At 38.0% G+C, this 22,695-nt stretch overlaps 5 protein-coding genes across 8 annotated transcripts; 2 read left to right on the forward strand and 3 right to left on the reverse strand.

Moving 5' to 3' along the window:
- Positions 1-352: 352 nt before the first annotated feature.
- LOC6574058 (maternal effect protein oskar) lies at positions 353-5,533 on the forward strand. Its single transcript, XM_002000080.4, has 5 exons — positions 353-900; positions 1,393-1,819; positions 3,107-3,474; positions 3,563-3,944; positions 4,478-5,533. The coding sequence occupies exons 1-5, from the start codon at positions 378-380 to the stop codon at positions 4,578-4,580; spliced, it is 1,803 nt and encodes a 600-aa protein (XP_002000116.4). The 5' UTR covers positions 353-377; the 3' UTR covers positions 4,581-5,533.
- An 80-nt stretch (positions 5,534-5,613) lies between these two features.
- On the reverse strand, positions 5,614-7,145 carry LOC26528720. Of its 2 annotated transcripts, none has more exons than XM_044008239.1 (4): positions 7,009-7,145; positions 6,402-6,929; positions 6,066-6,327; positions 5,614-6,003 (listed from the first exon to the last, which is right to left on the reverse strand). In XM_044008239.1, exons 2-4 carry the CDS (start codon positions 6,864-6,866, stop codon positions 5,774-5,776), a joined length of 957 nt encoding a protein of 318 aa, XP_043864174.1. In that variant the 5' UTR covers positions 6,867-6,929; positions 7,009-7,145; the 3' UTR covers positions 5,614-5,773. The 2 variants fall into 2 exon arrangements, with proteins under 2 accessions (XP_043864174.1, XP_032584209.1); XM_032728318.2 differs by having other exon boundaries at positions 6,994-7,145.
- A 122-nt stretch (positions 7,146-7,267) lies between these two features.
- LOC6574059 (succinate--CoA ligase [ADP-forming] subunit beta, mitochondrial) lies at positions 7,268-11,126 on the forward strand. Of its 3 annotated transcripts, XM_032728315.2 has the most exons (9): positions 7,268-7,359; positions 7,422-7,497; positions 8,066-8,169; positions 8,916-9,068; positions 9,132-9,294; positions 9,359-9,626; positions 9,760-9,762; positions 9,916-10,340; positions 10,407-11,126. In XM_032728315.2, the coding sequence occupies exons 2-9, from the start codon at positions 7,429-7,431 to the stop codon at positions 10,578-10,580; spliced, it is 1,359 nt and encodes a 452-aa protein (XP_032584206.1). In that variant the 5' UTR covers positions 7,268-7,359; positions 7,422-7,428; the 3' UTR covers positions 10,581-11,126. The 3 variants fall into 3 exon arrangements, with proteins under 3 accessions (XP_032584206.1, XP_032584207.1, XP_032584208.1); XM_032728316.2 differs by lacking the exon at positions 7,268-7,359 and having other exon boundaries at positions 7,377-7,497; XM_032728317.2 differs by lacking the exons at positions 7,268-7,359; positions 9,760-9,762 and having other exon boundaries at positions 7,377-7,497.
- A 603-nt stretch (positions 11,127-11,729) lies between these two features.
- Positions 11,730-13,915, reverse strand: LOC6574060 (beta-catenin-like protein 1). Its single transcript, XM_002000082.4, has 4 exons — positions 13,806-13,915; positions 12,291-13,739; positions 11,963-12,158; positions 11,730-11,901 (listed from the first exon to the last, which is right to left on the reverse strand). Exons 1-4 carry the CDS (start codon positions 13,833-13,835, stop codon positions 11,816-11,818), a joined length of 1,761 nt encoding a protein of 586 aa, XP_002000118.1. The 5' UTR covers positions 13,836-13,915; the 3' UTR covers positions 11,730-11,815.
- Positions 13,916-14,435: 520 nt separating this feature from the next.
- Positions 14,436-18,804, reverse strand: LOC6574061. The gene is made up of 3 exons (XM_002000083.4): positions 17,568-18,804; positions 17,326-17,479; positions 14,436-15,164 (listed from the first exon to the last, which is right to left on the reverse strand). The coding sequence occupies exons 1-3, from the start codon at positions 17,711-17,713 to the stop codon at positions 14,802-14,804; spliced, it is 663 nt and encodes a 220-aa protein (XP_002000119.1). The 5' UTR covers positions 17,714-18,804; the 3' UTR covers positions 14,436-14,801.
- Positions 18,805-22,695: the final 3,891 nt, after the last annotated feature.

A 22,695-nucleotide genomic window follows, 5' to 3' on the forward strand; every position in this document is an offset into this window, starting at 1 on the left:
AAGTTATTTATTAACAGTGAAGCACCCACCTGCGCGGACTGATAAAGTTAAAGGAAAAAAGCACTTCAAGTACAGTAACTCCTCATTCTAATGTACATACACATAAAAATGTCTCCAAACCTATACATGTGTAATTTCATGCATTCGAATAGTGAGTAACCCTACTGCAGAAGCAAATCTGCCAAAGCAAAAAAGCTCATCAACTGCCGTTATTCTAATCGCACACTTGCCAAATTGCATTGATCGCTACCAATACACGCACAGGATGAAACTCTCCACTGAAGAAATGATGTATGGAGAGAGTGAGCGCGAGAACAATAGAGCGCAGCACATGGCAAACGCAGCGGAGAATGGAGAAACTCATTTTCGTCACAGCGATGGCGACATTCAGAAGTGAATTTCACAGCGTGCCGAACACTTACAACCAGCGCCTGACGGCATTGAAGAAAAAGCTGACCACGTGTTTTCAGCACTGGCTGCTCAAGCTGCAACAACACCAACGCCAACAGAACCACCAACGTGGCACTGGGCAGTTCTATAATATATTTGTCCGCGCGGACTGCTCCATTTTGGACGAGAAAGTTACCTATTTGCGCAAATTTAAAAGGATCTTCACAGCACGCCAGAATTTGGCAAGTGCTCGGACAGCAGCCGCTCAGCTACAGCCAGCACTTGGTCGCCGCATCAGCCAGAAGCAGACGCAGGTGGCAGAGGAGGAGCTGCAAATTGTAGCGCGACTCTTCTCATCGACCCTCATATCGAGCACCCTCAGCTCCGACATGACCATCATGGATAGCTCCTATATAGGGGTGCGTGACGAGCACCCCGAGATTGATGCTGAAATACGCGCCATACTGCTGGCTAATGCCCAGAATGGTATCACGATATCAAGCATCAAAAGTAAGTTTAAGCCGTAGAAACTTTAAATACAGGAACAGTGATAAAGATAATTTGAGCAAAGTCAGTGCAAATTTTATTTCATAAGTCACGTGATCAAAGAGGCGATCGGATATTATCGACTAAGAAATAACGTTTTCAAAGTATTTGTAAGATAAAGTTTTTGTTGATTAATTTTTGAATATAACTAAATCAGAATAATAACCTCTTTAAACTATAAACCAAGCATAGTTATATAGGATTATTTGTTTTAAGATCTTTGCAGTAATCTAAGCAGTATTTAAATTTCTATTATACTTTTAATTAATTCTAAGTTCCACAAGTTTTTCACAATTTATAGTGGACATTTCAACACATCATTTACTCATAGAGTTAGTAGAAAAATCAATTTACTTTCTTTATTGTTGTGGCTTTTCAAGACCAATTCATTTCCATGTTCATCAGATCTGCTTGATATATATTTAATATTTGCACCCATATATCTGCATAATACAGATGAGTATCGACAATTGACGGGCACTGCATTTCCGGTGCACGACAACATCACAGATTTTCTGCTAACCATTCCGCACGTCACGGCCGAGTGCTGTGAGTCCGGCAAGCGCATCTTTAACATCAAGCCCACTGAGGAAACTCGCCATCTTCACGAGATGATATTGCAGCAGCGCCAACGTGAGAGTCGAAACAATTACAACAATAACAACAACAACACCCACTACAACAACAACAACCACATGGTGTACTCACAGGAGCCGCCACGTCTGTGGCGCTCACAATACAAACGGCGAATGCCACCCAACTTCAATGTTAATCTCAACTCGAGCGAAAAGCCGCCAGCTGTCAAGATGGCCAAGCTGCAGCCCCTGGCCACGGCTGCTGCATTGGCGCCCAACGGTGTCTATCATGACAACTGGAAGCATCTGTAAGTGTGATTAACTTATTAATTTAATTGACGTAAATTAACTTTACATATTTTTGCTGAGTTATGCAAGAGTAGTATCGGGATCAAGTTCTTTCAACTTATCTTCATTATTATTGATGGTATAGTATCTGTATCTGTATCTGTATCTGTATCTGTATCTGTATCTGTATCTGTATCTGTATCTGTATCTGTATCTGTATCTGTATCTGTATCTGTATCTGTATCTGTATCTGTATCTGTATCTGTATCTGTATCTGTATCTGTATCTGTATCTGTATCTGTATCTGTATCTGTATCTGTATCTGTATCTGTATCTGTATCTGTATCTGTATCTGTATCTGTATCTGTATCTGTATCTGTATCTGTATCTGTATCTGTATCTGTATCTGTATCTATCTGTATCTGTATCTGTATCTGTATCTGTATCTGTATCTGTATCTGTATCTGTATCTGTATCTGTATCTGTATCTGTATCTGTATCTGTATCTGTATCTGTATCTGTATCTGTATCTGTATCTGTATCTGTATCTGTATCTGTATCTGTATCTGTATCTGTATCTGTATCTGTATCTGTATCTGTATCTGTATCTGTATCTGTATCTGTATCTGTATCTGTATCTGTATCTGTATCTGTATCTGTATCTGTATCTGTATCTGTATCTGTATCTGTATCTGTATCTGTATCTGTATCTGTATCTGTATCTGTATCTGTATCTGTATCTGTATCTGTATCTGTATCTGTATCTGTATCTGTATCTGTATCTGTATCTGTATCTGTATCTGTATCTGTATCTGTATCTGTATCTGTATCTGTATCTGTATCTGTATCTGTATCTGTATCTGTATCTGTATCTGTATCTGTATCTGTATCTGTATCTGTATCTGTATCTGTATCTGTATCTGTATCTGTATCTGTATCTGTATCTGTATCTGTATCTGTATCTGTATCTGTATCTGTATCTGTATCTGTATCTGTATCTGTATCTGTATCTGTATCTGTATCTGTATCTGTATCTGTATCTGTATCTGTATCTGTATCTGTATCTGTATCTGTATCTGTATCTGTATCTGTATCTGTATCTGTATCTGTATCTGTATCTGTATCTGTATCTGTATCTGTATCTGTATCTGTATCTGTATCTGTATCTGTATCTGTATCTGTATCTGTATCTGTATCTGTATCTTGATCTGTATCTGTATCTGTATCTGTATAGGTATCGGTATCTATATCTGTATATGTATCTGTATCTGTATCTGTATCCATATCTACCGATTTTTCATTTGCAGCAACAATCAGTATCAGCTACCGCAGCCCAATGCTCTCAAGAACAGCAACAGCAGCAACATCTACTCGAACACTTTGAATCCTGCACAGTTACAGGCAGCACCGCCAGCAGAGCACAAAGAGCAACAGCAGCAGCAACAGCAACAACAACATCAAGTAGTTCAGCAGTTGAAACACCTGGAGGAGTACACTCATAAGAGGCGAAACGATTTCACACCCACGCCAACAACGTTGTCATGTCCATCGCAACATGACTCCATGTTCACCATCAACTCGGACTATGATGCATATCTATTGGACTTTCCACTGCTGGGCGACGACTTCTTGTTATATCTGGCACGCATGGAGCTGAAGTGCCGTTTCAAGAAGTGTAAGTGTAATATGGATTGCATTGGTATTGGTATTGGTATTGATATTTGTGTGCTCACGTGTTTGGTTCCGCATCGACCCATAAATAGACGAGAAGGTGCTGCAGTCTGGACTCTGCATCTCTGGACAGACGATCAATGCGGCCAGGCAACGGTTGCGACTTGTCGAGCTGCCCGAGATGACGCAAATCATCGTTAATATCGGCTCCGTGGATATAATGCGTGGCAGGCCGCTAGTGCAGATCGAGCACGATTTCCGTCAGCTGGTGAAGGAGATGCATAGCCGTAGATTCGTACCTGTGCTGACCACGCTCGCACCGCTGGCCAACTATCGCCACGACAAGCAGACATGCGACAAGGTGTTGCGCCTGAACAAGTTTATACGCAACGAGGGGCGACACCTGAAAGTTATTGATATACATTCCTGTCTGATCAACGAGAATGGCGTCGTGCGATTCGATTGCTTCCAGAAGTAAGTTATCTGTCAGCTAGAACTGTGAATGTAACTTAAGTAATATTTCAATTATTATGTTTAATACTTGTGCAGTAAACGAAAAGAGTATATTGGCACCTTAATTAATATATACGAGGGTAGTGTGAAAAGTAAATGTCTTTTAGCGAAGAAAAAAGTGTTTTAATTTTTGTTAAGTTTATGTAAATTGAATTAATATAAATATACATACTATACATATATAAATAGATACCGTTTTAGACTATCATCCTATAAAATCGTATGTATTGTAGATTCTATTCGCATTTATTCAGATTGAAACGTAATTTGAAACAAATGTTAAGCTAACAACTTTTTATACTACTCTCGTTAACGTATTCATATTAATTTTATTTGATAGAAATTTTATTTAGTAATGCTATAGAAGATAGAAAGACAGAAATCATACACGCTATTTTTTTAATCTTATAAATTTTAGTATTTTATTACTAACTTTTCACACAACCCTTTTATAAATCGGAAAACCACATAAATTTTCAATATTTATTCCATAGCGGGCCACGTAGTGTGACGGGCTCATCTGAGCCACATGTATTCTGGAACAAAATCGGACGGCAGCGAGTGCTTCAGATGATTGAAGCGAATTTGGAGTATTAGGGAAGAGCTGTGGAGCTGAGCTGAGGGAGCCGCCGGTCTGGCACCAGGCTTCAAATTTTACATTCATTTCAAGTGACGGCATGCAGAGTTGTTTTTAAAACAGAAATGTAATTTCGAATGTTAGTTTTTAATGTGTTTTATGTTCGTTTCGTTCTGTGTTAGTCTTTGTGTTTATTTGTAAATCTATGTGATAAATATGTGTTAAATGTTTATTGTATATTCCTACGTTTGTTCGCTTAAGTGTTATATGTGATTCCCAAAACATCATCAAGTTTATAAGGCTCGAAATCAACATGTTTTGTTATGTATCGAATTTTTGGTACTTTGCTTTTGCTGCTATCCCAAAAGCTTTGCCAAAATTTCGTTACATAACCAATTTGATTTCGAGCAGCATTTGAAAATATTCTTAAAATTCTTTTTTCTCTTCACATTTTTCATTGTGTTTTCCGCACAGAGTTCAATGGAAAATGCAACTCTAAAAAAAACATTGCAATGTTATTAATGTATCTATCTATTGTATTCTATCTGTCTATTCGGCTGGCTCTGCCCATGCTCATGTATGAGAAGCGATTCTGGACTGTGCATCAGGATCGGGATCTATACATCTGAGCCATGGGCTCTGTCGGCGTCATGAAAATGCATTTGCTTCCCTTGAAGGTTTGCAGCGAATCAATGCCGCGGTTGATTTCCCATTTATGTCAAAGCCCATTCAAGTAAAGCATTTGCCCAATTTTCGTACTTTCGTCCTTAAAATTTAAACAATTTCGTACACTGTATAGAAAGTATGCCAATCGAAGTGCGCGCTAATGCGGCGTGCTTTCTTTCAGTGTACGTTTGCCAGATTGTGAACTCAGTTAAATATTCTAAACTCATTTGTCGAATTATTAGAATTATTAAACTTATTTATTCTCTTGTATGTATGTTAATTGTATGTGATGATGTAACCTTTTTTTTTTTGTATGTCCAACCATAACAAGCTAAAAACAAAAAAAAAAAAAAAAAAAAAAAAAAAAAAAAAAAAAGAATAAATAAAAAAGTAAACAAAAATGCAACAATTTCATTTCGATAAACAAATGAAACTGATCGGATAATGTCCAGTAATCCAGTGAGTCCTCGTCTACAGCCGGAAACTTCTTCGGCATACAAAATGGTATTTATGTTAGATTCTCACTTTCACAAGTCTTCTCAAAATACTAATCCAGACAGCATTTATCCAACATCACTGACAGCGATTCCATTTCATGTTTCTCAAACAAGTGAAGTTTAAGATCACCCTCGCTGCTCGAACGACAGCCACAAAGCGTACACAGATACTGATCGGTCGATTCTTCCTCTACCTCAGATAAATGTCGACGAAACTGGGCATAAGTTCCCAAATGAATAGACGATGCATTGGTGTTACGGGGCAAGCCCTGACAGGTTTCTTTGGATATTTTGAATATATCTATATTATTGATACAAATATGCATTAGTTTGCCTACTCACCCATACAGTTCTCAGTTTTCTCTCCTAGGGATTTGTGCGCCTCTTGCTCTACCTCTACAACAGAGCTGTCTTCCGATAGCGACTCAGAATCAGATGACATGCTTAAGTTATTGAATTTGTGCAGCTTTCGCTTATATTCATAAATTATATCGTCGCGTTTTTCATTCCCAATTATTAGCATTTCGTTGATCGTAGTTATGGCAAGCACATGAGTCTGGCACCGCTTCAATTCGCGATCGGCACGACTTAGATCTTCTTTCAGCTAAATGAAATTTGAATAAATATTGCAAGCTTGTAAGCTAGGTATACATACATATATATGTACATGTATTTTACCTGTGCAATTTGTTGCTCAGTCTTAGTTTTCTCACGGGATAGCTGGAGCTCCTTAGCTTCCAGGGTCGCAGTTAGCTCAGCATTCTCTGCAAGCAGCTTTTTGTTAGCTGCAATCAAAGTGTCTTCATTATATAAAACAGTTTTCAGCTGGGTTGTTTGCTCCGATTTTGTGGGGTTCAACTGCGATTTGAGCACAGAAAGCTCATAATTGGCATTTCTTAACATAGCATTCAGCTTTCTGTTATCTGTGAGTGAACTGCACTGCTTCTGTAAAGCTGCTTTCAGCTGTAATTCTTGCTGATATCTTGCATGCTGCTCCCATTTCAATAGATATTTCTGCTCGCCTACATGGTTAAGCAGGTGCTGCACAAGAGGACTCTCGTTCACAATGGTATGATTAGGGGAATCCGATTGATATGGCTCTTGCAACTGTGGATCGTGTGTGTGCTCAATTTTATGGTCCATATTTTATTTTAGGTATACTTGATTCGGGTACTCTCCACAAAATTATTGTCTTACGTTGTCGTACTAAAAAACAACAAATATTAATGACGTGACATGTAAACGTCATTTATATATAAATGCCATCTACGTCTGTATTTTATACTTGCGCGCGACAGTACGAGTAGTCGAGAATTTATTCAATTTGAATATCGATAGGCCCGATAGGCGACACTGAAGTTGGCGGGATACTAACGTTACACACAAAAAAGTCAAAACATCTATGTGAATATTAACTGGTATTACACATATGGAAGGTATATAATTTTGTTTTGTATCAAATCATGTAAATCACATCAGCTCACCCTTTAAAGTCATTGGATTTGATTCACTCGAGCAACGACTTAGCTACCTATCGACACATCGATGTTTTACAGTTGTGTGCCCGTATAAAACATACTAAAATTATCATCGATAACAAATTTATTAAATGAATACATATTAGAAGGCGACCGAAGTGAGTAGTAGATTGTGTTGGAATAAGTGCCAACAAATTCATATTAGTTTCATTCATTTTAGACGAAAAATGGCATCTTTTTTGGCGCGTGCAGGGGGTACTTTTGTTGAAACAATAAACCCCAAAACGGTGACAAAGGTAAGTGTGCTGCAACATTAGCAAATGCATAATTTGCCGTGGTACTTTTACATAATTGCAAGAATGAGCACCTAAAACCAACAACAAATTGACAAGGTGAACGCTGCTCTCACGAGAGCGCTGCACAAAAAGCCACCTGACTGTCGTTGTTTGCGATCAATTTGTTGTTGCTTTTTTTATGCGTAGGAAAAGTGCGTATGTATGTGTGTGACGCAATGGTCGACTCTGTGTAAGGTGAAAATGGGACCTTGAATGGCAAATTCAAAACTGATCTCTTTTATCAATGAACCGTGGGCATAGTTGACAACTGTTGCTATCGCGGACGAGCCCACTAATTAAAAATTTAATCTATGTGAATTAGATTTGATTAACATGATGAAATGCCGTTATATTTGTCGCGTCTCCCTCAACTTGTTTGTTTGCAAAAAACGACTTTTGTTTATGACCTACAGACATCGTTTCGAATTTATTTCATGCGTCATGCCATTGCCCGAATTATTTCCAATCAGAAACTCGTGACTTTTTGCTTATTACTATATTGTTCTCTATCTCTCTCCCTCTCGTACAGATCCTGAAATACTCGCCAATCGGACTGCAGCAGTTGAGGAACCTAAATGTTCAGGAACATGTTTCATATACGCTGTTGAACGAAAGTAACATCCCGACGCCTCGGTAAGTGCATAGCAAATACATATTTAAATATATAAATAATATAAAGTACGGTACAAAGTGCAAGCTAATGTTACGGCAACTGTTTCACGGACTTTGACTTTTGCATTCCAATCATTAATATATATACATTTGTATATAAAACGAGATTACGATTTGCATTTAACTTAATGTAAATATTAGTAAATAGACGGAAAGCTCGTGAGATATTGATAATAATATACTATATAAATTTTACATTTTCATAACTTGCCTAAACACTTGAAAATATTACATTTTTTTAGAAATATTCCTTAAGTAGTCAATAAATATTCCTTATATATTAAAGCATTCTATAAAACCTCAACATATAAAGTTAAATAAATATTGATTGAATTAATGTTGTCACGTATTAAAGTAGACCATGAGTGTAGTCCTTATATAAATATATACTAAAAAATATTAAATTTAATAAATATTGTTTTTTAATAAAGATTCACAAAATTGAATTTGAACATTGACCCTACAAAGAGAAACTTCAGAAAAGATTAAGCAGCATGTATATAAAAATTTGTTTATTAACAGTTTTTTACAATTTGAATAACCTTGAGGTAAGACGAATATCTATAAATACAAAACATATGTCCAGTTATTCAGCTGATAAGAATCGTTGACGTAGACATTATTATCAGTTATTACATTCAGTACTCTGCAACATAAATGCGGAGCCACAAAACTTTCTCATTGATGACTCATTTCTTGATTTTCAGCTTCGCCGTTGCAAAGAATGGCAAAGAAGCTCATGACATAGCCAAAAAACTAAAGACAGATAATCTGGTGCTTAAGGCCCAAGTTCTTGCTGGCGGACGTGGTAAAGGCACATTTAAAAATGGTCTTAAGGGCGGCGTTCGTGTCGTCTTCGAGTAAGTATTAATTGTATATCTTATAAACTTTAGTGGTAATCATTTTTGTCTATTGTCGTCTAGTCCGAAGTCAGCAGAGGAAATTTCCTCGAAGATGATCGATCAGCTGTTGGTCACCAAGCAAACCGGCGAAGCAGGTCGCCTCTGTAAGAAGGTAATGGTTGCCGAGCGAAAGTTTCCTCGCCGTGAATTCTATTTTGCTGTCATGTTGGAGCGCGCCTTCAATGTAAGTTCCACAATCATGTGCTTAAAAGAAAATCAGAATTATTATAGATTTTCATTGCTATCAGGGACCCGTACTAATCGCATCCAAGGAGGGTGGCGTCGATATCGAAGAAGTTGCCAGAGATAGTCCCGATGCCATTATTTACGAGCCAATTGATATTGGCAAGGGACTGACCAAAGAACAGGCCTGCCGCGTCATTGACAAGGTCGGTCTGGGTGGTGAAAATGCACAGGAACATGTCGATATGCTGCTTAACCTCTACAAGCTGTTTGTGAAGAAGGATGCACTGTTAGTTGAGATCAATCCCTATGCGGAAGATGCCATGACTGGCTGTAAGTTGTCAGCTTGCCGAACTCTTAACGATAACTAACTCTACTAAAACATTTGTCATCTTTCCTTAACTAACTCATAATTCATCTATATCATAATAACGTCAATAATGCTGCGTGATGCTGACTTGTAAAGGCTGTAAGTACTGCTTTATATATATGGTTGCACTTTGAAATCACACTACATAAAATCACCCAATATAAGCTCAACGGAAATTTACTAAACAAAAATCCACTTAAACATGATAAATTGAATTAAATTTTAAATAAATTTTTCAATTATCAATTATAGTCTTTGCCCTGGATGCCAAATTGCGTTTTGATGACAATGCGGAGTTCCGGCAAAAGGAGCTGTTCAGCTTGCGTGACTGGACCCAGGAGGACCCCAAAGAGGTCGAAGCGGCCAAATACAATTTGAATTATATTGCGCTAGATGGTACCATCGGATGCATGGTTAACGGTGCTGGCTTGGCCATGGCCACCATGGACATTATCAAGTTGTATGGTGGTGAACCGGCCAACTTCCTTGATGTCGGCGGTGGCGCCACAGCTGAAGCAGTCAAGGCTGCATTCAAGATTATCACTTCCGACAAGAAGGTCATGTGTTTGTTAGTTAACATTTTCGGCGGCATTATGCGTTGTGATGTTATTGCCGAGGGTATCATAGCCGCTGCCAAAGATTTAAATCTTAACTTACCGATCGTTGTGCGCTTACAGGTAATTTGAATACGTTTAACTGAGAGAAAATTGCATTATCTTATTAAAAATTGTCTCTGATTATAGGGCACTAAAGTGAAGGAGGCTCGCGAATTGATCCGCAACTCAGGATTGAAGATTTTGGCCCGAGATGATTTAGACAAGGCTGCCGACATGGCTGTGCATTTGGCACAGATTGTTTCGTTGGCTCGTGAAATGAACATGGATATTAACTTTGAGATTCCCGATGCACAGAAGTAGATCCATCCAATAAACGGCTAAGTCAACCATACAGCCCACGTAGAACACAAACAACAGCAACAACAAACAAACAAAAACACATCTACTCAAAAAATTAGATACAATTCACATAAAAAAACTACTACTGCTATACAACGCTTCGTAGTTAGTAATATTTCATTTCGATTTATCGAATTAAAAGAATTGAACAATTTTGCAAAAATCGTTATTACATATAAGATGAAAGATGAAGCTCGAGTCGCGTCATTGTTGTGAATTTGAAACAAGCAAACGTCATAATATTATGTCACTTCGAATAATCCTAAGAACTACAACTTTTTGCACCTCTATAACTTGAGCGTTAAAACAAAAATGTATTGATATCTGCACGAAAGTTAAATATATATTAGTAATCCAGCAGCTGATCTATCGATCCAAACGTTGAACGTGATTTTTGCAAAACAGATATAATTTATTGATCTGCGAACTGCTTCAAAAGTAGTGAGTCGTGTATTACGCAATTTAAATTAATTTCGCTTTAAATTAAAACGCAATATTATTACAAAACACTAGAACTTTATTTGATAACTCTTTGGTTCCCCAAAAATCTCAACTCATAATATACATGTGTTTTTTGTAGATCGCTTATCTTCATTTCATTCATTTCCATTTGCAACAACTAATTTACATTCCTCCAGGTCAAAAGGCGGCGATAAATGCAAAAAGAAATAGAAATGGGAAAAGGAAAAATGCAAGAAGCTACAAATGAGACCCCTCTGTTAAAACAAATACCCAACTATTACTTCAATTGCAAAATTTATTTAAATAACTAGATATGATCGAAAAACTTCAAGCGTGCATTTTGATGTCTTCATATAAAACAATTTTAATAAACACACATGCTATATATATGTGTGCGAAAATATTTTGCAATGCAAAAACTAAAGAAGAATGGAGACCATAAGCAATATAGAAATTAGGATTAAATAAACCAAAATAGATCTGGCAGCCATTGAAATAAATATCTGAAATACAAGTTCAATGATGGCGATATAGATACTCCCGGCTGGGACGGTTGTGCATTAATTCTCAACAATTTTAACATATAAAACCTTGCACGCTTTTTCAAAATTTCAAAATCTACCAAATTAATCAAAACTAATTGAAAAATTCAAAAGTAATATTCGCCAACGGACATTCTTTTATTTAGTTAATATTATTATATGAGCTGGTCACTGTAGAGGGAAACGATTACATCAGAATCGATCGACTAAAGAAAGTATATGCGTCTGCTCCTGTTCCCGCCATTCCGTGTCGCCGTCACCCAAATTACCAGCGTATTCTGCAAATATACCCAATGATTAGGGCATGATCAAGAAATAGTAAAATTAATCATTACTCACCTCGCATTATGCTTCGAATTGTCTTCATGGAGGCGCCGCGCAAATTTAAGATTTGCAGAACGCGCTGTTTTACAGTTTCGGAGGTGGCGCTGACCTCCAGCAGGATGTAGTCGATGCGCTGCAGGGTAAACAGACCACCAGTTAGACGCTTTATGTAATTGTTCTCAGTCTCCTCATCCTCATCTATAGCTGCATCCTACAAAAAATTTCATATGTTAATTGCCATTTTTCCTTTGTAATATATATTAAATTATTCTAAACTAAAAAAAAAAACATAAAAATGTACAATATAAAATTAAATTTGAGAACCAACAGCTAAGGCACTCACCTTTGGTTGCTGATCAATTTCTTTGTCGATGGCCTCCACCTTGGCCAAATACTTGAGATGCAGCTCCAGCAGGCGATCAACCTTTTCGTGATCGTTCTCCGTGAATTTGGTCAGCATACGTTGGCGCTGTGTGCCCTTGCAGTTGCGCAGCATGGATGCAATCACCGAGCAGACATGCTCCTCATGCTCGTCGACGGACAGCAGGCGCTGTTTGTTGCGCTTGGGCGTTTTCATAAAGAGCGGAAATATGGTGCGTAGGCCAAGGATCTCCACAAATTTGTTACAGTTCTCACGCCCGTCTGGACCGGCCATGGCATGATCGAGCACCTTTAGCGAGCCGTTGCGCGACATTTTCTTTTCGCGCAGCATCAGATTCATTAGCTGCAGACCCTCACCGTTCAGGAAACGATCACGATTCTCTCGTGCCATCAGCGCCGAGCAGAGGCAATTGAACAGATTGGACATGTACTCCTGCTCCTCGTTGCTGGCGGGATCGTGACGTTTGTATATAGCTAGCTGCTGCAGCAAAACATCCACGCCATCTAGTGTCCCCAGCAGCAGACGATTCTCGTTTTCTGTTTGTATCAGTATTGACAATATCTCGCTGCAGTATAATTTGTTTGGATCGAAGGGCGACTTGCCCTTGAGCCGCTTAAGTATCCAGGCCAGCAGACCCTGTGTGGCCGCCTCGCGCACAAACTCGCCCTCAATTTCGATTAGATTCTCCACAATAGCCAATGTATTGTGTACACCATCAGATTCCTCTTTGACCTGTTCGTTAAGGCGCTCTAGATTCTGAACTAACAATGCACAGATTTGCTCTTTCCGCAGGGCCTCAATCAATGCCTCTGCTCCATCGCTGCTCTCGCCCAGAATGTCGACGTCTGTGACTTCCTGCAGCAGATCGACAACCGCGACGGCGATGTCCGTGTTTTGATGTGCCAATAGCTCCAACAGACTGTGCAGCCCATGCAGCTCGACTAGCAATGGATAGAGATCCGGAACTGTTGCCACCGCTTTCAGTTCCTGGATGACTGCGTGCAAATCAAGTTCTGATTCCATGAACTTCTCGGGACTGTCGGAGAACTTGATGCGCATTTCTTGGTTCTTTAAGTTACGCTTCTCAAACACGAGTATCAACTTCTTAAGACCCTGCTCGTCCAGTACATCGCCCTCTGCCTCTTCGCTCTCCACATATTTCAGTATGTTTAGGCGTTCCTCCTCCGTCAATTCAGGGTCAAATTCAAATGTACTGCCGGCGGACCCTGAGCCTGCATTGCCCTCCTGTGACTTTTTGTAGTTAGCTGTTTCCTTGGCATCCGCAATACGACGCATTCGCTTAGCCTTTTCATCGCCGCCGCCGCCCCGTTTTCCAATATCGCTAGGCGCCGGCTCTGGCACCGCGAAATCATCGTCGTCCTCATGTGGTCGCTTTGGCGTCTGCTCGGGCTGTTGTTATTTGCAAGCAAAATCACTTATAAATGAATTGCGGATCCTAGTATTGCATATACTTACCTTAAACGCCAACAGTTCACCAATATCCATATTCAACCAACAAATTCAATAAACATCAACGCTGCTCTTACAGCTCACTTCGATAATATAGAGAGAGAAATATTATCGATTCCTAAAGTACTTTCAAAATACTGCAACATATTGTTGGGTGTATATCGATACTAACAACAAATCTCTTAAGAAATCGATAGCTACATCGAAATAGTTCGTTGAGTTGTTTATTCAAATCAATAATAACAAATTTACACTGAACAGGTTGACAACTTAAAATCGATTAAATCATATCGATGCATATGCAGATGCTCATATAATGGCGCAACTTTTCAAAATGGAGAAAACGCTGTCATAGTGAAAGCAAATGCTTTGTATGTTTGTTTTGCTTGTTTTGTACATTTGAAACTTTCATAAATTAACTAAATATTTAACTATAATCATAATAATATAAAATTGAAGTCAATAAATTTCCAGAGTATGCTTTCATATCAGATAAACTTCGAACAAAAGAAATATGTTAACATGTAACGCTTGCCTTTTGACTTGACTTTCTTTTCAAAATCACTTATAAATTATTACCATATATTTTGCCCCCGGCTTAAATGAATTGGAAGACTAGCAGAAAAAGACAGTTTGTTTTACTCGTCGTTTTGAATGTTATATTATAATTTAAAAAATCATAAATTAATACAAAGTTAATAATTAAACTAAGTGATGAGAAAGAGCGCAGAGACTGGAAAAACTGTTACAACAAATACGTAAGACATATGTATAGGATAGCCGGAAGTTTACAAGATATCGAAGAGTAACTAACAAAGAGTACATGAGCAGCACCGAATCGAATGAATCATTTCGCACACCAGCACACATACATTTGCATACACACACGTATGGACATCTGTGGTAGCTACATAAAAATATGATTTTTGGTTTATTTGAAGTCGCTGCTCGAGGCTCCAACTCCACACGTTATTCCCAGCTGCTACTTCCGTCTTGAGCGATTTAGATGCGCAGATTGGGGTTCGTGTAGCGCACATACTTCAGCAGAGCATCGTTCTCCTCGCAGACGAACGACTTCTTGTGGTGGCAGGCCACATCGTGCCAGTTGACACCGTCGTTGTAGAACTGATTCAACAGAGCCAAACAGTTCTCGGGTGCGCCGTTCTGTTTGAATTCACGGTTGTCGGGCTGGGGCAGACCAATGCCACCGGTGGGCGACCAATCGCCCTGGCTGCGCTCCGTGGTTGGTGCCAACTTCTGCAGCGTGGCGGTCCAGAACCAGCCGTTGATGTTTGTGGGCTGCAGATCGGGACGGTCACAGCCCTTGAAATCGCACAAGCGACCGCTGGTCCAAATGTATTTCACCTGCAAGAAAAGAAAGCAGTAGCATTTAGTATGTAAGCAAAGATTGGAAATTATGTATGCCTAAGCGAGGTATAGAATATATTCATATATATCACATATATATTCATAATAATCTTAATAAGCATTTAAATTTTATGTGTGACCTATAACTAACTTTCTAGGTCAAGTATAGAATATATAGAAAGGGAAAATTTAAAATATATTTTGAATGATCTTAATATTCAATAATGATCCATTGATGACCGTTAAATAGCTAGATACGCATAAATTTGGTTTATTTATTGCTCCCATTTCGACCAGTTCAAGTTCAATGCACTTGCCTAAGCTCGAATATCAGTTTTCCGTTAGTTTGTTTTTGTCGTACGCTCGAAAATGCGTTGACACCAATTACAGTTGGTAGAAATTTAAGCATCGATAGGGGCTTGGGCTCAGTAACAATAGACAGACGGACGGACAGACAGCCGCCAGCCAGTGAGCAGCTATTATGGTGCCATTGAAAGCGAACTCATTCCAAGTCGCGCCCTTTGTGGCCGCACCCGTTGGCGGGTTTCGTTCGGCGGTTGTCAGCAGCCACAAGAGAGCTACAGGCAGCGACAGCAACCGCACTGTTCATCAGTCACTTTCACCCGAATGGCCATAAAACTGTTTATTTTATATAGTATACAAAAACATGTGTATTTACACAGACAGACACACGCAGAGTCACACAGAGACACACACACCTGTTGCCATTGAGTGCCCTTTGGAAATGTCCATTGAGCGGAAAGCTACAAATTAATGGACATCGAATTGTTACTGTTGTTTTTGTTGTTGTATTGTATTGCTGCGGGCCTTGCCAGCATTGTAATTGCAAACGGCGTTGCAATCAATCAATTGCAACATCGCGGAAGCGTAGCCGATGCACTTGTCTCATTTGAATATATGAGGGGATCAAATCTGATGTAAAGTAAAAGTGGAACGAGCATTGGATACCCATGTAGCTTATCAGCAAGTTGATTCCACAGAAAAGCCATGAACAGAAAGGCCATAAAGTCTTTCCAATCAGAGAGTCAACAGAACTTTCTCAATTTAAAAAAAAAAAAAAAAAAAAAAAAAAAAAAACCCGAGGTAGAGAGCTGGGTAATATATTGTCCATTGACGTTTAACCACAATTGGTTACCACAAATTAAATAATTGATATACAAATTGCGGCAAGTTTGTTGCCTAAGTCTTTTGTTTGGCATTGGCAATGGAAGCATTTAGCCACAGCACTTCCTCTTTGCTATGGCTATGGTTTACCACAATGCATATTGATTTTATTTATTTTTTACTGCTATATTGTGTTTCCACGGCTGTTTCCTCACACTTACTTTCGTTTTCACTACAATTACAATTTTCTCACGTAACTCAGACAAAAACGCTGCCGGCCGGCCGCTGGTCAGCAGCAGCAGCAGCAGCAGCAGCAGCAGCAGCAGCAGCAACCGCAGCAGCCGTAGCCTCAAGAGTTACAGACAGCTCTTTAACTTGACACTTGTCTGCCTGTTTGTCAGTCTTTCCGTTGCATAACAAACGAACAAAAACAACAACCATAACAGCGAACAACAAAATTGCCCGCAACAAAAGCGACTGCAAAATGTTGATGAATCGCTGAGAAAGTTTGCCAAATGGTTTTGCATTGAACTTGGTCAACTCAACTCCATTATTCCTTTGTAATCTCAAAAAAGTAATGAAATCGACAATTATAATATGAATGTGGATCGGCAACATTTGCATGTGACTGCCCCAATTCGAAAGTGTGCAAATTATCAAAACCTCAAAATGACATAACTCAAACAAAAGGCTTTTAGTTCAGTAAGCATCGTAAATTATTGCCAATTTCTTTGACTGGTGTCCGACAGAGGTGTCAATTGGTATACAGCCGAGGCGGCTTAATAAAAGGAAATATCTACATATGTATAGTTGTTGAGGCATTTAGCCAATCGCTTGTAATCTTGTCAGTGTCAACAATGACTTGCATGATGCAAGTATGATATATATACATATGTATATACATAACTTATCGAATAAAATAAAGTTCAATACCTTGGTAGTGATATTGTTAAAGATCATATAAGTTTGTTGCTCAAGTCTTTTGTCTTAAGGACCATCCAAATCGTATAAATTAGTTTTCTATTTCACTTACATTATCACCCACAACGCGTTGCTTGATCCACTCATTCTCCAGACTAGTCTCCAGCGATACAGAGTCCATGCAGCGTCTGCGGCAATAATTTCTGGCCGTCAGCCAATCTTCCTCCACGCCCTTCAGTTGTGGGTCGCGCCACGAGAAGAAGTAGCTGTAGTAGAAGTGAATGTAAAATATGTTTGAGATTAATAACAATTCACTTCGTGGAGCTGTGGAAAGGGATTTTGTCAGTGACTCACCCTTTGCCATCGGGTGTCTTCTCGTGAATAATGCGCTGGGCGCACAGCTGCGGATTTGGCGGCTCTAGGCGTCCGTTTTGGAACTGGGCCGAGCCAAGGCTCAACAGGCCAAACAAACAAACACCGGCAACAATAAACGCTTTCATTTTCGAACTGTCTCTGATTTCACACCCACGCACTTTCGTTTTTTTAACTTTTCGACTTTGTTCACGACGAACAAACCAGCAACCGACCGATCGACTATATGAAACTGCAATGACACAAATACTTCGGTCACACTCGGTCTTATATATGGGCGAGCGGCAGCATTTGGCTGCGGCTTCGGCTGTGGCTTCAACTTCGGCTTTGACTTCGGCTGTTTAGTTTTTGTTTTTGCGGGGTTTTTCATATATGAAAATGTTTTTTGGAGGTGCCTCGCTTACGATGCTGAATTTTAAGTGGCCGGTTACCTGTCGATTGCATTGACAAACATTTTCGGACTCCATCAGACGGGGATCGTAAGCAATCGCAGTCGCAGTCAGAGTCAGAGTCAGAGACGGAGACAGAGACGTAGCCGTATGTCTAGTACTCGTTAGTTCCATAATAGATGCGTTTGCGCCCATCATTTGCACCACTTAGTAGTGCGAATACGCGCCTTGGCCAATTTTCGTTATTTACTCGACGCCTCAGCCAGCAAATCTACATAATTAGCTATACAAATACGACACGACCAGACGCATCAGACGCATGGCAATTTCGCCATGTACATACCCGTATATCTTTACTTTTGCTTTAGTTTTGTTTTATCACTTTACATTATTTAATGCATTTTTTTCTCTTTGGCTGCTTGACATTTGTGTTTGTTTCAAAAATATATTTACTCTTGGAGCGGCAGGCATAGATTTTGGGGTACTTTTTTTTTTTTTTTGCATCGCCTTGTCTTTGCTTTGGCCATTACATAACCCAAATAGCTGACCAAATTTATTTCACTGAAAGTCACAGGTGACACATTTGGCTTAAAGTCTTGAGCACTCGAGCTCGCGGGCCTTGCCATTTTCCAATTAGGAAGCCAGCTGCTAAATAGACGTTTATTTATGGATATCCATGAAATATGAATCGAAGCCACGCGCTTGAGAAATTGCGGGAGAGCGGTTACGTCTCTATGAAATATCAACAATTATTTTTTTTTTTAACTGTCGATTGGCATTAATTGGAAATGGGTTTTAATTATTCTGATCAGACAAACATTTGTAATCAATTATTCTTCAGCCAAGAATATTTTTAGATTTAACATGCATGTTAGCAATTTAAATATAATAAAAGCCAAATTTGAATCGGAAATTATATATATTTTTGTAACTTAAAAAAAATAAAAAAAATGTATCCCAAATTGTTTGAATATTGTAAGAAATGCAACGTAAAGAATTTTGTTGTAAAGTATCAATACTATATGAAATTAAACTAAAAATGTTTTGTTGATTCAAGCAAAAGCTCTATTTTTTTTTTATTTTTTTATTTTATTTTATTTTTTTTTTTTTGGTAGCCTTTTTAGAGTAGAGAAACTTTTATTAAATTTCAATTTAATTCTTGAATGACTTTAAAAACTTAGCAAACTAAAAACTTTGAGACATTGAGTCAAATGAACACAAAAATGTTATTAGATAGGTTTACATATATGTTATGCATTTATCGCATACATGTATAATATTGGTAATTTAGAAAGTAAAGAGCATAATGCATGATAAGTCTAATGTCTCATAATCAGTCTCATGTTTCATACGGATCACCAGCATAGCTTGATGCCGCGACAGGCAATACTGATAAGATATTGAGATTGGAGTGATCTGTGATGAATGCGTTCATGCTCCTCCCAGCCGATTAGTTTAACGGGCCAACAAGTGTTTTTTGACATTACATAATGGCAATAAACAACCAGAAGATTTACATATTTATGTGTGCACGTGATATTGCATAAGCATAAGCCAAAAACAAAAACAAAAATGACGCGGGCAACTGCAGTATGTTCAGCTCAGGTCCACAGCACATCAGAGGTCCAAGTTGCGTCTCTCCATCACCAGATCAAGGTCAGTAAGGCGGCAAAGAAAATAACGACAGCCGCAACGAGTACATCAATGGCGAAATTTCACCAACCGAAAGCAAATTGAACAAATGTGAACAGACCCAGCCCGATGCGAGGTACATTTTTCGACATATTCACGTTTTCTGAACAACTAAATAAATAAGTAAGAGTGCTCTAGTAGGGGTGTGTCCAAGCAGGTAAGATGCGTAGCCGCTCATAAAATACCTTTTATATCCTAAAAAGTGTAAGCCCTACCATCTCTCTCTCTCTGTGAAAGTTTTTTAATGAAACAGGCTGATTTATGTGTAAATTAAAAGAACTTAAAATAAAGTAATGTTTATGAAGAAGAATCTTCACGAATCGATAATTTCGATATTTATCGATTTGACGGTCGAAAATAAGTAAGATATTGATTTGAACAAATAAAACAAACGATTTTAATTATTATAGACTAAAGTCAATGTTATAGGGTATATTTAAGTCTTTTAGAAATCGGGGATTTCATCTAAAAAGTCAAACAAAAATGCTGATATATTGACTTTTGAGCAAACCATATGCTCAATATATGAGCCAAAGACGACTTCTGCTGCCCAAATACCACAGCGTATGCTCATTATAATATATACAGGGTGTAGGAAAAAGTAGGAAACATTTTAGGTCTTTGTTTTTTTTTTTTTTTTTTTTTTGGCATTTTTCCATGTTACGTTAACACGTGCCGCAGAGCATGTAGACTACCTATGCTGTATGCATGGCAATCTAATGTATCACCATTGCAGATCTGGACAACTCAGTTGTAACAGTTGCTAAAGTCGACTGGCAGGTGCTCAGTTGGTATATACACATACATATGTATCTCCGAATCATCGCTGAATACCCGCAAGTGAATGCCTCGCCCATGCTCGAATGTGTTTAAGTGTATTCGAAATGTAACTACACAGCATCGAGCGTCGGACGAACCCAAAATTTCGATTTTTTTTTTTTTTTTTGACATCTTGTGAGCTGAGTTATTTTCTCATTACGTTTTTCGGAGAAATTATTTAATGAATAAGCAACAAAAAGACGATAAGATAACAAATAAAATTTCTAAATAATAAATTTACACAAAATTGGAGAGTTTTCACGTTTATGTTATTGCATACATTTTCTTTTAAAGTGTGAAAATATATATTTAAAAAAAAAATCGTCTTTTGACAAAAGCAGGTGGAATATCCGTAAATTATTCTGTTTATTTACTATCCAAATTAATTAATCTGACATAAAGAGGGCAAAGTGAATAATAAGTTCAATAAACAGAACTATTATTTTTATAAAATATTTCAATTTGTAAGCTCTGTTTTGTTTAAGTTTTAAATGTCAAGTCAAAAAGCAACTAGCTGTTTGTAAAAATCAAATCTCCTTACATAAAGAATAGTACAGTATAATAATTTTAAAATATAATATTGTAATATCATAAAGATCTGAAATCCTGCTTAGGTTTTGAATTCGCAGTTTATATACATAATTTTTTTAATTTAATTTTTTGTATTGATCTTTCATAAAAATAAATATTACTAATATTTACTAATTTAATTTTATGATATATATATGACTTAATGTTGCTCGGTATGTTTAATAGACAATTTAGTAAAAAACTTATCTACTAAATCTATATAGAGGCCAAACATCTGAAATCTTAATGTGAAAAGTTTACAAGCTTCAACAAATTATAGTTGTACTTCACTGTGGAAGACTATTTCACAGTTAAAGTTGAGTTCAAATTCACTCGGCTCGACTTTTAGCTATGTTTGATATGGTTTGTATTTATTTTCGGCGCTCATAAAAATTATCTATGTTTACATTGAGAAATGCAAAGAGTATTGTAGTAACAAATTGTACGTGCAGTCGACTGTTTTTGGACTTGGGCAATGCCGCCCATTGTGAGCACGTCGCGACGTCTTTTCCCAACCAACTGACCCGACTTTTCGTAAACGATGCTTCAAACATTATAATCCTAACGCTATATGTGATTTATCACTGCACTGGACAATATGATTATTACTATTTACTAATTGCACAGCATCCCTCTATTTAATAGTTCAAGAAGTTGCTACTGATGGCAATAGTCCTTCAATGGGGTATATAACATGTTAATATGCCATAAAGCTAAAGAGAGTATTTAAGAGTCGTATTAAATTTTTTAATAACTTTCTGAAGTTTATAGTTGTGCTTTCAGCAAGTTCAAGTTTGCCGACAAACAACTTAATTATATGATCTTTATTTTAATTACTCGGTTGGGTCAGCAGTGATTATAGTATGACCAACAAAAGAAAACTACAAGTATTATATATATAAATATTACTATTATAAATAAATTGTAATCTTTACTATTGTGACTGAAATTTGTGTGTCTTCAAGTCTCTTTGTAGCTCCATTGGATGTTAAGGAATTGAGATAACGTCAGCAGCAGCTACAACGCAGACAGAGAGGCTGGGCTCATTTGTTTGCTTACTATACAAAAAAAATTACCGCATATTTACGCAATGGGTTCCGGCCTGTCATCCCAGCGATCTCGGGCTGGCCAATTTACCACAGAGTTGGCTAAATGTAAATATGTACTTGTTGAAGGAGAAAGTGCAGCCGTTGTGTTGTTTTATACAGATATTTAATTTTGTTTTATCGAAATTTAAAATATTTTGCACAGCTTGCATATTGTTTAATATTTGCTGCCTCCATGTGTGTGTGTGTGTGTGCATAAGTGTGTGGTACCTTTCAGGTATTTACATAAAAAGAGAGTATGGCAGGTGCAGCTGCCAACCCATTTATAAGATCTGTGAATAGTTTGCGTCAATATTTGAAGAAATGGCTGACGAAGCGTTGAATTATTGCTTATAACTGGTGAAATTATTATGTAAAAAAAAATTATGAGCCCACATTTGGATTTTCCTCAATTGGCTCGTCTGTTTGGCCAACTCGTGGTCCCGTCAATGTCACATATTTGATACAACCGGAATGGGCTATAGACCCAACAACAATAGCCCCAATGGCAATTACTTATTATTTATGTCAGCGACATATGCCTATAAAGAAATA

The sequence above is a fragment of the Drosophila mojavensis genome, unplaced genomic scaffold, assembly GCF_018153725.1.
Source record: "Drosophila mojavensis isolate 15081-1352.22 unplaced genomic scaffold, ASM1815372v1 contig_277, whole genome shotgun sequence".
Taxonomy (NCBI): Eukaryota; Metazoa; Arthropoda; class Insecta; order Diptera; family Drosophilidae; genus Drosophila; species Drosophila mojavensis.

Excerpts from the sequence above, each read along its gene's own strand:
- LOC6574058 (XM_002000080.4), top strand. The coding sequence starts at position 378 with ATGGCGACATTCAGAAGTGAATTTCACAGCGTGCCGAACACTTACAAC. Across the intron at positions 3,475-3,562 it reads GAAGTGCCGTTTCAAGAAGT|ACGAGAAGGTGCTGCAGTCT; the intron begins GTAAGTGTAATA and ends ACCCATAAATAG. Across the intron at positions 3,945-4,477 it reads CGATTCGATTGCTTCCAGAA|CGGGCCACGTAGTGTGACGG; the intron begins GTAAGTTATCTG and ends TTTATTCCATAG.
- LOC26528720 (XM_044008239.1), bottom strand. The coding sequence starts at position 6,866 with ATGGACCATAAAATTGAGCACACACACGATCCACAGTTGCAAGAGCCA. Across the intron at positions 6,328-6,401 it reads CTGAGCAACAAATTGCACAG|CTGAAAGAAGATCTAAGTCG; the intron begins GTAAAATACATG and ends AATTTCATTTAG. Across the intron at positions 6,004-6,065 it reads GAAAACTGAGAACTGTATGG|AAACCTGTCAGGGCTTGCCC; the intron begins GTGAGTAGGCAA and ends AAATATCCAAAG.
- LOC6574059 (XM_032728315.2), top strand. The coding sequence starts at position 7,429 with ATGGCATCTTTTTTGGCGCGTGCAGGGGGTACTTTTGTTGAAACAATA. Across the intron at positions 7,498-8,065 it reads ACCCCAAAACGGTGACAAAG|ATCCTGAAATACTCGCCAAT; the intron begins GTAAGTGTGCTG and ends CCTCTCGTACAG. Across the intron at positions 8,170-8,915 it reads AGTAACATCCCGACGCCTCG|CTTCGCCGTTGCAAAGAATG; the intron begins GTAAGTGCATAG and ends CTTGATTTTCAG.
- LOC6574060 (XM_002000082.4), bottom strand. The coding sequence starts at position 13,835 with ATGGATATTGGTGAACTGTTGGCGTTTAAG. Across the intron at positions 12,159-12,290 it reads AAATTGATCAGCAACCAAAG|GATGCAGCTATAGATGAGGA; the intron begins GTGAGTGCCTTA and ends AATTTTTTGTAG. Across the intron at positions 11,902-11,962 it reads AATTCGAAGCATAATGCGAG|AATACGCTGGTAATTTGGGT; the intron begins GTGAGTAATGAT and ends GTATATTTGCAG.
- LOC6574061 (XM_002000083.4), bottom strand. The coding sequence starts at position 17,713 with ATGAAAGCGTTTATTGTTGCCGGTGTTTGTTTGTTTGGCCTGTTGAGC. Across the intron at positions 17,480-17,567 it reads AAGACACCCGATGGCAAAGG|CTACTTCTTCTCGTGGCGCG; the intron begins GTGAGTCACTGA and ends CTTCTACTACAG. Across the intron at positions 15,165-17,325 it reads AACGCGTTGTGGGTGATAAT|GTGAAATACATTTGGACCAG; the intron begins GTAAGTGAAATA and ends CTTTTCTTGCAG.